Source organism: Mizuhopecten yessoensis, unplaced genomic scaffold (genome assembly GCF_002113885.1).
Source record: "Mizuhopecten yessoensis strain PY_sf001 unplaced genomic scaffold, ASM211388v2 scaffold8561, whole genome shotgun sequence".
Taxonomy (NCBI): domain Eukaryota; kingdom Metazoa; phylum Mollusca; class Bivalvia; order Pectinida; family Pectinidae; genus Mizuhopecten; species Mizuhopecten yessoensis.
This window is the reverse complement of record NW_018407609.1, coordinates 538,346-551,860: the sequence shown is the minus strand read 5'-3', so window position 1 is coordinate 551,860 and position 13,515 is coordinate 538,346. Positions and strand designations below refer to the sequence as shown.

Genomic DNA, 13,515 nt, shown 5'->3' with positions numbered 1-13,515 from the left:
CACACCTACCACATATCAAATCTACTGCTAGGACATTACACCTACATGTTTTTCTTTCCCTGAATTGCTGTGCAAGAAATTATACAGTTCTGTAGTCTGCTGCTCTAGGTAGAAATCCTATATTTGTGGAGATCCCCTGTAATTCATAGCAGACAGACATTTCTCTGCATGTCAGGAAAAATGACCCTTGCTGGCTTAGACAAGGTCACATGTAAAACATGCTTTGTCATTGAGAATGTCATTCAATATGTACATAAAAAAAAGTTTCACCATACAATAATCCTGATCAGTTACTGTAGGCCTGGATATAATAGGGATGATAGTCTTCTTGATTTCCACATGGACTTTGATACTTCCTATCATACAGAGGCATGGTATCATGATGTTGTAATGAGAGAATAGCCACTATTATAACCAACCCTGTTACAAAAATTGCACTTACTTAAACACAGCTACGTCCAGGAGATAACAGTTATTTTCCTCATCATCAATAAGACTGAAATCAATCCTGCAAAAATAATCATTAAAGGGACATTGATGTGAAATGACATTTCTTAATTTGACATTAAAATGATATTCATGTGTCCTTATTAAGAGATATAAAAAATTCCATAAACTGAGCCAGTAGTAATACTGTAGCAGTTTAACATGGGTGTACATGGAAACGTTTAGGTATGTACATGCAAGTGTGTACCCTCACTCGACAAAGCTAACTCCAAGACAAGTCACACACGGCTCTGGTTTATATTACAATATGTGGGAGGTTTATATTACAATACGTGGGAGGTTTATATTACAATACGTAGGAGGTTTATATTACAAAACGTGGGAGGTATAAAATACAATACGTGGGAGGGTTATATTACAATACGTGGGGGGTTTATATTACAATACGTAGGAGGTTTATATTACAATAAGTGGGAGGTTTATATTACAATCCGTGGGAGGTTTATTTACAATACGTGGGAGGTATACATGACAATACGTGGGAGGTTTATATTGCAATACGTGGGAGGTATATAATACAATACGTGGGAGGTATACATTACAATACGTGGGAGGTGTATATTACAATACGTGGGAGGTATATATAATACAATACGGGTGAGGTTTATATTACAATACGTGGGAGGGTTATATTACAATACGTGGGAGGTATATATGACAATACGTGGGAGGTTTATGTTACAATACGTGGGAGGTATACATGACAATACTTGGGAGGTTTATATTACAATGCGTGGGAGGTTTATATTACAATCCGTGGGAGGTTTATTTACAATACGTGGGAGGTATACATGACAATACGTGGGAGGTTTATAATACAATACGTGGGATGTATACATTACAATACGTGGGAGGTTTATATTCCAATACGTGGGAGGTATATAATACAATACGTGGGAGGTTTATAATACAATACGTGGGAGGTATATATAATAATACGTGGGAGGTATATACATTACAATACGTGGGAGGTGTATATTACAATACGTGGGAGGTATACATGACAATACGTGGGAGGTTTATAATACAATACGTGGGAGGTATACATGACAATACGTGGGAGGTTTATATTACAAAACGTGGGAGGTATATATAATAATACGTGGGAGGTATATATAATAATACGTGGGAGGTATATATAATAATACGTGGGAGGTATATACATTACAATACGTGGGAGGTTTATATTGCAATACGTGGGAGGTATATATAATAATACGTGGGAGGTATATATGACAATACGTGGGAGGTTTATAATACAATACGTGGGATGTATACATTACAATACGTGGGAGGTGTATATTACAATACGTGGGAGGTATACATGACAATACTTGGGAGGTTTATATTACAAAACGTGGGAGGTATATATAATACAATACGGGTGAGGTTTATATTACAATACGTGGGAGGTATATATTACAATACATGGGAGGTTTATATTACAATACATGGGAGGTTTATATTACAATACGTGGGAGGTTTATATTACAAAATGTGGGAGGTTTATATTACAATACGTGGGAGGTATATATTACAATACGTGGGAGGTTTATATTACAATAAGTGGGAGGTTTATATTACAAAATGTGGGAGGTTTATATTACAATACATGGGAGGTTTATATTACAATACATGGGAGGTTTATATTACAATACATAGGAGGTTTATATTACAATACGTGGGAGGTATATATATTACAATACGTGGGAGGTTTTTGGCAGAATGCTGCATGTGCTTACAATACGTGGGAGGTATATATTACAATACATGGGAGGTTTATATTACAATACATAGGAGGTTTATATTACAATACGTGGGAGGTATATATTACCATACATGGGAGGTTTATATTACAATACATAGGAGGTTTATATTACAATACGTGGGAGGTTTATATTACAATACGTGGGAGGGTTATATTACAATACGTGGGAGGTTTATATTACAATACGTGGGAGGGTTATATTACAATACGTGGGAGGTTTATATTACAATACGCGGGAGGTATATAATACAATACGTGGGAGGTTTATATTGCAATACGTGGGAGGTATATATTACAATACATGGGAGGTTTATATTACAATACATAGGAGGTTTATATTACAATACGTGGGAGGTATATATTACCATACATGGGAGGTTTATATTACAATACATAGGAGGTTTATATTACAATACGTGGGAGGTATATATATTACAATACGTGGGAGGTTTTTGGCAGAATGCTGCATGTGCATAGTTTTTGGAAAAAAATAAATGTAAGCACTTGTATTGCTGTCTAACAATTTTTGGTTATTAACAATGAAATATAATAATTACGTAATAATTCAGAAACACCTGAGTGTTAATACAAATGTAACACATTCTTGTGGTCTTTACAAACATTTAATCAATCAGAACTTTTGATGGATATCTCCAGTGAGGTTGTGTCAGTTAGCATTTAATGTGTTACAGGTACAAGATGTGTTATCTAACTTACTTTGATTCATTTATGTTCAGAGGTCGTCCATCTTCCATAAAGAAACGCCGCGGAGGTTTGGGCTTTTCTCTAAAAAAGTAAAGATTGTCATGGAAAACGTTGAATAGTCAAAATATATCGTACGTGATTTATCATTGAATCTTTTTAACGGTTCAGCAATGATCCAATAATATTATCCTAATCTGATTAAAATTTCGCACCAAATAACAGGTAAGGATATGGTAATTATTACTTTTTTTTTTACTGTACTTGACCACCCCCCTGTTCTACTTGACCTAGCAAACACTCAAACACCAATTATTTCGAATATTAGAATGATCGAAGAACTTCCAAATTTCTCAAAAAAATTGTCATAACAAACACATAGTCATAAAATTATTTTGAAGGAATGGAATACAAGAAAGGATAAAGTGAGTTAATTAAATAGAATACAGTAGGTCAAACTTTTTTCAACATGAGGTTACCAAGGTAACGAGGTTACACTGTAATATAAGTTCTATATACACAACGTTATACTAATAATTGATCCTGGAGTGGACTGCCTTTGATCCGACCTCTTATTCTCCACCATAGATGGGATACATAGGTATGACAGATACCCAGTAGTGTGGGGACTTACTTGGGCTCCTCCTTGCGTTCTCTTTGCTCCTTCATATGATTGTGGACCTCCACTCGTGACTCTGGGGTAAATGCACACGGTTTCTGCCAGTACCTAATGAACAAAGGTGAAAGGTTACAGTGTTATACTTAGTATCAGGAAATATTACATACTTATTTTTTATGCAAATGAAGGAAATCAAGTGACTGATTTTTCACTTTTGTATCAATGTGTGGTATTTTTCAGTATGTGTTAAAAGATTTTGTTTGATTTTTGGCAATTTAATCATTTCACCTGTAACTGGAAAACTCATGAAAAATATCGGATATACTATATATTTTCTGAGTGAGTATATTTTCATACTGTTTCAGAAAACGCAAAATTCTAAGAATAAATTTCCACAGCACATAATTATACTACACAGGTATATGTGCATAGCTCCTTTATCAACTACATTATAAGTGTCTTATGTGATAAAGGGCGTAATAAAGGGTCCCAGGTATAAAAAAAGGGGTCAAAGGGTGCAGAATAAGGTTTCAAGCATAATAAGGGATCAAAGGACGTAATAAAGGGTCAAGGGTGCAATAAAGGGTCAAAGGTGTAATAAAGGGTCCAGAGTGTAATAAAGGGTCCAGAGTGTAATTAAGTGTCAAAGGGTGCAATAAAGGGTCCCATGTGTAATCAAACATCAAAGGGTGCAATAAAGGGTCCCTGGTATAATCAAACATCAAAGGGTGCAATAAAAGGTCACAGGTATAATCAAACATCAAAGAGTGCAATAAAGTGTCCCTGGTTTAATCAAACATCAAAGGGTGCAATAAAGGGTCCCTGGTATAATCAAACATCAAAGGGTGCAATAAAGTGTCCCTGGTATAATCAAACATCAAAGGGTGCAATAAAGGGTCACAGGTATAATCAAACATCAAAGGGTGCAATAAAGGTTCCCGGGTATAATCAAACATCAAAGGGTGCAATAAAGGGTCACAGGTATAATCAAACATCAAAGGGTACAATAAAGGGTCGGGGGTATAATCAATCATCAAAGGGTGCAATAAAGGGTCACAGGTATAATCAAACATCAAAGGGTGCAATAAAGGGTCCCTGGTTTAATCAAACATCAAAGGGTGCAATAAAGTGTCACAGGTATAATCAAACATCAAAGGGTGCAATAAAGGGTCCTGGGTATAATCAAACATCAAAGGGTGCAATAAAGGGTCAAAGGTATAATCAAACATCAAAGGGTGCAATAAAGGGTCGGGGGTATAATCAATCATCAAAGGGGGCAATAAAGGGTCACAGGTATAATCAAACATCAAAGGGGGCAATAAAGGGTCACAGGTATAATCAAACATCAAAGGGTACAATAAAGGGTCGGGGGTATAATCAATCATCAAAGGGTGCAATAAAGGGTCACCGGTATAATCAAACATCAAAGGGTGCAATAAAGGGTCCCAGGTTTAATCAAACATCAAAGGGTGCAATAAAGGGTCCCTGGTATAATCAAACATCAAAGGGTGCAATAAAGGGTCACAGGTATAATCAAACATCAAAGGGTACAATAAAGGGTCGGGGGTATAATCAATCATCAAAGGGTGCAATAAAGGGTCACAGGAATAATCAAACATCAAAGGGTGCAATAAAAGGTCACAGGTATAATCAAACATCAAAGAGTGCAATAAAGGGTCACAGGTATAATCAAACATCAAAGGGGGCAATAAAGGGTCACAGGTATAATCAAACATCAAAGGGTGCAATAAAAGGTCACAGGTATAATCAAACATCAAAGAGTGCAATAAAGGGTCCCTGGTTTAATCAAACATCAAAGGGTGCAATAAAGTGTCACAGGTATAATCAAACATCAAAGGGTGCAATAAAGGGTCCCGGGTATAATCAAACATCAAAGGGTGCAATAAAGTGTCGCGGGTATAATCAATCATCAAAGGGTGCAATAAAGGGTCGCGGGTATAATCAAACATCAAAGGGTGCAATAAAGGGTCCAAGGTATAATCAATCATCAAAGGGTGCAATAAACTGCCCTGGTTTAATCAAACATCAAAGGGTGCAATAAAGAGTCCCAGGTATAATCAAACATCAAAGGGTGCAATAAAGGGTCACAGGTATATTCAAACATCGAAGGGTGCAATAAAGGGTCACAGGGTGCAAGAAAGAGTCCAGAGCATTAAAAAGAGTCAAAGGGTTTAATAAGGGATCAAATGACATAAGAAAGGTCAAAGGATGCAATATAGTGACTAGGATATAATAAAAGGTCAAGGAGTGTACCTAGTAATGAAGGTTCAAGAGATAAATAAATGGTCTAGTATATAATAACAAAGGTCTCAGGTATGATAAGTTTCGGTGATAAAGGAAAGCATACATAAGCACTAATCAACTATAGATAGAGAAGAAAAAAAACATTGCTGTATCTAAAGGAAAGGATTAAAATCTAGACTTACTCTTTTTCCTTTTCATCTTGTTCTTTCTCCTTCTCAAGGAACTCTTTTTTATTATTTTCTTCTTCTAACTTTCTCTCTTCCTCACTTTTCTTTTTGTCACTGTAAACAAGTAAAGCATCAATGAATATTAAATGATTAAACCTGCTTGTAAGGAGATGAAAGGCAACAGAACTATGGCTAACTGACATATGTTATAAAGATCTCTTAACATGACGGATGCCACCATTGTTGTTTCAGTTCAGACTCATTTTAATTCTGCCTCCCCGCCCCCTCCCCGCCCCCTCCCCCCAACAACAACAAAGCTTACCTTTCATTGATGTCTGTGTACCAACGCCCATCAAATCCAGGTTTCTCCTCCTTTTTTCCCTCTATCAGTTCTTTACCCTTTTTCTCTTGTTCTTCTTGCAATTTGGCTTCTCTCTTCTCTTTTTCCTAGCATACAAACAAACATGCAGCATCCACTTTTATGTCAGTGTTACAATTAAAGTTCTTTCTGATTAATGAGTCTCAGCGTCGTCCAGAACACACAAGTAAAGGCAGGTGATAATCACCTCAATACGGGATCAGAATTATATTAAGATTAATAATTTATCAGTCACATTACAGCATAAGATCAAGTTAATCGTGAGATTAATTCTTGTGAACAATGCATATTTGCTGTTTTTCTTATTGTGTTTTCTATGAAAGAATAACAAAGTAGAGGTTAACAGGGTTTTATAAGCCTTTCCCCATTGAGTTTTCTTTCTGGCTCATTTGATATTGGCTAAACAATGTTGGTCAAGTTTTGGCACCTGTTTAATATATTTGTTTATACTGTAGACACGTACGTCTGCACTTATTAGGCCACTGGAGGTCAGTGTCTGGGTGACATCAATGTAGTCCACTCCACACTTGGTGTGGGTGATTCAGACATATTTAAGATTTTATCAAGATACCTGTCAACAGTGTACTAAAGATCACGAGGATCTTGTTACCCACAATCATAAGATTTTTTATTTCTATAGAAGTTTGATCTTTTCTTTTTCTTGTCTGTTGGGTTGATAGCCATGATTGAAAATGGTTGCCTTATTCTCCATTTTCCTAAATATCAGAATACAACATTAGAATATCTATCTGATATTATGTTGATAAAATCATGCTGTGATAACTGTTCATAATTCTATCACATTTATTATTGACATAAATGATATTTTTTTCTATGATTGTTTTTCTTTTGGAAGCTGATGCTGTTACAAACATGCCGGACAAGATCTACATATTGATGTCAATTTGATGATTAAGAGGAAAATTCTGAAGTTTATTGTAGACTTGGATTCTACCAGCACATACATCATTAAAATATCCTTCAAACAGTGTTCAACATCTATTTCATATTGTATCAAAACTCACCCGCTTTTTCTTGTGCTGTATTTGTTGGCGTACAATCTCTGCCCTTACAGTGCCGTAGTCCTAAAAACAAATAATTCTGTGAGGAAACAGGTTTGCTTATACATTTCATTAGCCTCTTTCCTTAAGATGCAAAAATAGTTACACTTAGATGATTATTGAATAGAAACTTGTTATGTCAAAAATGTTGGGACCATGGAATAGATACAGTAGCAGATCTAGACAAGCTGCAGAATTAATTAAAAATTATATATAGATAGTAAACAAACAAATAATCTTACCTGGCAGGCTAGGATTCTCTCAGATTTTTCTATGTCAATTCCGTCCAACTTCTGGAAGAGAATCATCACCATAACCTTATTGAAGTCATATATTGTGACTTGTCTATAAATGTATTGCATATAAATAATCTCTAACGAGTTTTTATTACCAGGTACCCGTACATGGTTTTTATCAAACAAGCTTCAGATATTTTCATGAAAATCTGACAAAATGGGCTTATTTTATCAAAAACTAATGCAAAGCATTCACATTTTGGTTTCAAAATTAATCATTACACTAACACTTAATTATGAAAAACAAGAGGCCCATGAGGCAAGTTCTCGTCAACTGTTATCTCATTAAAACACCAAAATAGCAAAATAGATTACATTTAAACCGATCACAATCTTCCTTACCTTCAATCTGGGAAGAGTTGCTATCACATATTGTCGATAACCCTCAAACTGGACACATGGGTTCCCTGTCAGGTACCTGTTCCAACGAAAAGATAGAGTTTTAGCACAGTTTAGTTTGAATTTAAATTATTTTAGCTGTTGCATAATGCAAATTCAATGAATGGGGAAAATTTGATCAATACCACATTAGCGGTTATAGGCCTAATGTAATATTTTGGTATTCATGTTTAAAATGCCAAGAATTTGCTTTACATAGGGTGACAATATAACAAGGTTTTACCAGGCTTTGTTAGTTAACATATGGTGACAATATAACAAGGTTTTACCGGGCTTTGTTAGTTAACATTGGGTGACAATATAACAAGGTTTTACCGGGCTTTGTTGGCTAACATAGGGTGACAATATAACAAGGTTTTACCAGGCTTTGTTAGTTAACATATGGTGACAATATAACAAGGTTTTACCGGGCTTTGTTAGTTAACATAGGGTGACAATATGACAAGGTTTTACCAGGCTTTGTTAGTTAACATATGGTGACAATATAACAAGATTTTACCGGGCTTTGTTAGTTAACATAGGGCGACAATATAACAAGATTTTACTGGGCTTTGTTAGTTAACATAGGGTGACAATATAACAAGATTTTACCGGGCTTTGTAAGTTAACATAGGGTGACAACATAACAAGGTTTTACCGGGCTTTGTTAGTTAACATAGGGTGATAATATAACAAGATTTTACCGGGCTTTGTAAGTTAACATAGGGTGACAATATAACAAGGTTTTACCGGGCTTTGTTAGTTAACATTGGGTGACAATATAACAAGGTTTTACCGGGCTTTGTTAGTTAAAATGTTACTCACAATTCTTTAAAGTGAACCAAGTCTCTAAGACATTCTATACTCGTGACTTCTCCAACAAAGTTCACAGTCAAATCCAATTTCTGAAGTGATTCGCATCCTGGAATAATAAATGAGATACACTACATGTGACATTATGCAATTAGAAATAAATTATCGGAGAAAGCTACATGTTTAACATTACTTCAAGATTTCTTTATTTCATCCAGAGAAACTGGTTAGCTGTGGAAAAACCAGCTAGCCAGTTTCTTCTCCTGAGAATGACTACTACACCAAGGTCTTATGAATCTGACCAAATTTAATGATAATTCCTTTCTTGGCCAAACTAAATAATTCCTTTGTTAACCAATATCGACAATTTATTTTTATACTTCCTTTAATGATTTTTTTTTTTTTCGTTAGCCAGCACCAGTAAGTCTTTTACATACATAAGCCAATTTTCGTAATAGTTATTTTGTTGGTGAACATCAATAAATGATCTTTTAGTCGATTATATTTTGATCTTTTCTTAGTTGACAATGAAAGCAATTTCAAAGTTAGCTCACATCATTGTCCCTTTGTTTACATTTAATAATAATAATCTGAGGTTCTTATATATACACCGCTTTATCACAACCTAGTCCGTAGGTCGTCTCAAAGCGGTTAACAAATTATTATCCGTGGTTATAGGGCCTTTGCAACCAGCCAATATCTTTCTCAACTCACTAGGGAGCATACAGCCAGTGCTGCCATTCACAGCTAGCATTCAACAATTCTAGCACTGCCCTACCACATATTCATTTACAGCTGAGTAAACTGGAACAAGCGGAGTAAAGCATCTTGCTCAAAGATACAACACAGTGCTGTGACGTGAGTCAAACCTGCAACCCTTCGGTCATGAGCCCGGCGTCCTACCACTAGACTACCGTGCCTCCTGATGCTAGCACATTTGCCAACATAATGAGTATGTTGTTGCTCAAAGTTAGTTGGAGTAAAACAATCATACACCAGTAGTCCAGTTTCCTCGGGAAAAAGAGTGTGATTGTTAAATTACCTTCTAAATTCTCAATTCTCTCCACATTGTTCAGTGCAAGATTGATGTACTGTAACTTTTTCAACCTTGAAACATTTTCTGAAAAACAAAAACAAAATGTTAAAATTCCTTTCTTACAGTCACATTTAACAGCATTTTTTTTTCAGTATCAGCAGTTTCTATCATGTTTATTTTTCTTTTACATGCAATGGTAAATCTCTATAGAGAAAGAAATGACCCCCTCTAATGAAGTGGTAAACAGCAAAGTAAAAATTTACTATACTGCCACCATTTTTCTAGCACAGTTTGGCATTATAAAGAGGTTCGTAGATACAAGTGTACACTATATATTAAGGTAGACATAGTAAGGAATTGTTCAGGAAAAAAAGGAATTTGAGATCCTGAAATACATTGACTGTAATTGGGTAGCAAATGAAATACAGTACAGGGCATTTAATCAAAATTTATCTATACAGAGTATTTTATTCATTGTAATTTTATTCGACGGCTGATATTGTGTACTGAAATACTACTACACTATCTCTGCGGTCCTGTATAACTATCCTGTATAACTGTACATGTCCTGTATAACTATCCTGTATAACTGTCCTGTATAACTGTACATGTCCTGTATAACTATCCTGTATAATTATCCTGTATAACTATCCTGTATAACTATCCTGTATAACTGTCCTGTATAACTATCCTGTATAACTATCCTGTATTCTGTATGAAAAGAAGCAATGCAATTGCGAGAGACCTTATATTTCTCAGGGTTTTTTCTCATGTTCCTTTGTATATCCAATTGTTTACTTGTTTAGGACCCCAATTTGAAAAGGCTAGCACTTTATATCACTACAAATCAAATGTTTACACCACACATTCAGATTACAACCTCTTACACTTTAATATTTATTTCGGGCTGTAATTTTCATTAAGCATTTCATTTCACTCAAAAGCTTGCAGTCAAATGAATGAACACAGAATTGAATACCATACCAATCAAGTATTTGTCTGGTTCCTCATGATTTTAAGCAAAATTTAATTACTTTTGAAAGTTTATATAGTTAAACATATGGTTGTTTTTTTCAATATCAAATACTTTTCCCCCTTAATTTTCCAAAAAATAATGCAAATGAAATCAAATTGAAAAGAAAAATAGATCAAAATAAATACAGATTCACATGAAGCACTATCATAAGGAAACAACAACTTACCAATTTTGGGGATGAGGTTGCTCTGTAGGTAAAGGATCTTCAATTCTCTACACCATTTATCAATATACTCAATCCTGGAAGACAATTTACATAATAAACTAAAATCCTCTAATTACACCAATTATAAATAAAACTCAGTCCGGTAAATATACTCTTTATTTAACAGCTACACTGCATAGGTATAGTTATACATGTGTAACAGGAAAGAGAATAGTGTGCTTCCATCGAGGATTCAACCCCCGATCTCTAGGTTCCTAGTCGGACGCTCTAAGATGAAGCTAAAGGGAAATTCCCTCTAGCTCGAAGCTATCATATGTACAATTGAAATCTGCCCTTTTTAAATGTGTTTGCCCTCGAACACCAAAACCCATGTTCTAACTCCCTGTCATCACAGGGAGGGCCACGGACACCATTTGTAACAGGAAAAAGAATAGCGTGCTTCCACCAAGTATCGAACCTGTTATCCCTAGGTTCCTAGTCGGACGCTCTACCACTGAGCTAAAGGGAAATTCCCTCTAGCTCGAAACTAGAAGATGCCCGTAATCATATGTACAATTAAAATCTGGGATTATTTCAGCACCATGAGAAGGACCTTCTATAAAACTGCAATGACAGATAAAGAGTAAAAGGGAAATTATAAACAATGCATACATCTATTATTGAAATATTTACCTCTCAATGTCCTGTTGATGCAAGGACACCTCTTCTAGGGTTGAAATCTCTAAATTGTTGTGCTCTGCTCGCTTCCTAATGAGATTTTCAGTTACTGAAAAGAAAAGAACAAAATTTGTAGTGCTCCCTATTTGATTGGATACTGATCACTGATCAGGGTAAGCATGGGGATTAAAGTAAATGCGGACACAATACAAGGGGTATTGTAATACAAATGTTTTCATTCATGAATCTGGAAAATAAGTTTGTTTCAAATATTTACACAATTGGATTTGCATCAACTTTTGATATTTATAATAAATTTATAATGAAATGAGAAAATACCATTGCCCTCTACCAAGTACCAACTGAGCTACATGAATTTGTTCACCACTAATCAAATGGTTACTCATCCACCTCAATTTTTCCTGAAAGTCCACCTTTAGCCAGTAAACCTGGGTTAGCTAATCAGTGATTAGAAAATCTAAAACTGCAAGCCTGTAGTTCGCATACCCAAGAGCCTAGAACTGCAGACAAATTGCACTACAAACTTTCTGATCAGAAGATACGGATACTGCAATACATTTTTATACAGGAAAACAACCCACATATTTATGTATAATTATGACATGGTAGCAGTGTACAGCAGAATTTTTTCTTAAAACCTGTCTGAAATTAAATATCGCCTACTCGGTAACAGAAATACTCACGTTTTAGCATAGGTCATTCCGGTAGATTTTTCACAATATTTACACATGTGCCGAGTACAAAAAGAGACTACATGAAAAGCTAGCTTTTGTTGTGTAGACACAGACTTGTAAATGCCCAAAACTGTAGTCTCAAACCAAATTTGATTTTTTTTTTTTTAATTATAAAGCCCACATAGTCCACTTCATCTTGTATATGCCAATTTTAGTGCTGATTTAAAAAAAATTGATACATGTAATATTACAGGGGTTGTTCATTGTGTAAAAATATCACCCATGGCCATTGTACGCTACTGTACACTGCTACCCATACCAAGGGTAGTTTTAGAGGCTCTGGCAGGGGATAGATTGTACAAAAAACAAAGCACTAATATAAGGGGATTAGAGTGGAAGGGGACATTCCCCTAACCACATCCCATGTGGCAAAGCAGTCACCAGTGATCGCTGTGGTCCAGATCTGCCAGCTTCAATTCCCCAAAGTACTAATACCATTAACTGGATCAGCAGACACCAATATCCATAATAGGACCAGGATAGGGCAGAATGAAACAAGAACACAGGGGAAGTCTACAGAGACACTGGTACTCTTACCATTGAGCAAGCTGGTAGTTATTCCAACAATACACTTTTGACAGGTGTTACGTAACACAGTCAGCATAATATTATATAAATAATCATAGAAAATCGGCCAACCAGAGACTTTTTACATTATACAGGAGTGCTTGGACACCAGAGTGGCAATTGACTCTGTCAAGCTCTCATACGATCTTCTTTTTCAGCATCAATTGAACATTACCTGTTTATTTGTACGGTCAAAACTATGTCAGACATTAAATATGAGAGAGATCTTATTTACATATCCACATATAATCCACACATGGATTGTTTTCTGATTGATGATAAAAAGAGTATCATTGTAGCGAAACTGGACTGAGTCGATCGTCAGTGACCAAGTAGCTCAATT

General features: G+C 35.4%; 1 protein-coding gene across 1 annotated transcript in view; it reads right to left on the bottom strand.

The window, feature by feature from the left end:
• Positions 1 to 419: 419 nt before the first annotated feature.
• LOC110456193 overlaps positions 420 to 13,515 on the bottom strand; it is a 39,243-nt gene continuing 26,147 nt past the window's right edge. Inside the window, exons 11-23 of the mRNA XM_021506770.1 lie at positions 12,865 to 12,884; positions 11,866 to 11,959; positions 11,194 to 11,267; positions 9,998 to 10,075; positions 8,968 to 9,064; positions 8,107 to 8,182; positions 7,711 to 7,761; positions 7,433 to 7,492; positions 6,351 to 6,475; positions 6,044 to 6,142; positions 3,612 to 3,704; positions 2,993 to 3,061; positions 420 to 508 (exon numbers count right to left, since the gene is read on the bottom strand). Of these exons, the coding sequence (XP_021362445.1) occupies positions 439 to 508; positions 2,993 to 3,061; positions 3,612 to 3,704; positions 6,044 to 6,142; positions 6,351 to 6,475; positions 7,433 to 7,492; positions 7,711 to 7,761; positions 8,107 to 8,182; positions 8,968 to 9,064; positions 9,998 to 10,075; positions 11,194 to 11,267; positions 11,866 to 11,959; positions 12,865 to 12,884 (1,006 nt within the window). The 3' untranslated portion in view covers positions 420 to 438. The remainder of the gene's footprint in view (positions 509 to 2,992; positions 3,062 to 3,611; positions 3,705 to 6,043; positions 6,143 to 6,350; positions 6,476 to 7,432; positions 7,493 to 7,710; positions 7,762 to 8,106; positions 8,183 to 8,967; positions 9,065 to 9,997; positions 10,076 to 11,193; positions 11,268 to 11,865; positions 11,960 to 12,864; positions 12,885 to 13,515) is intronic.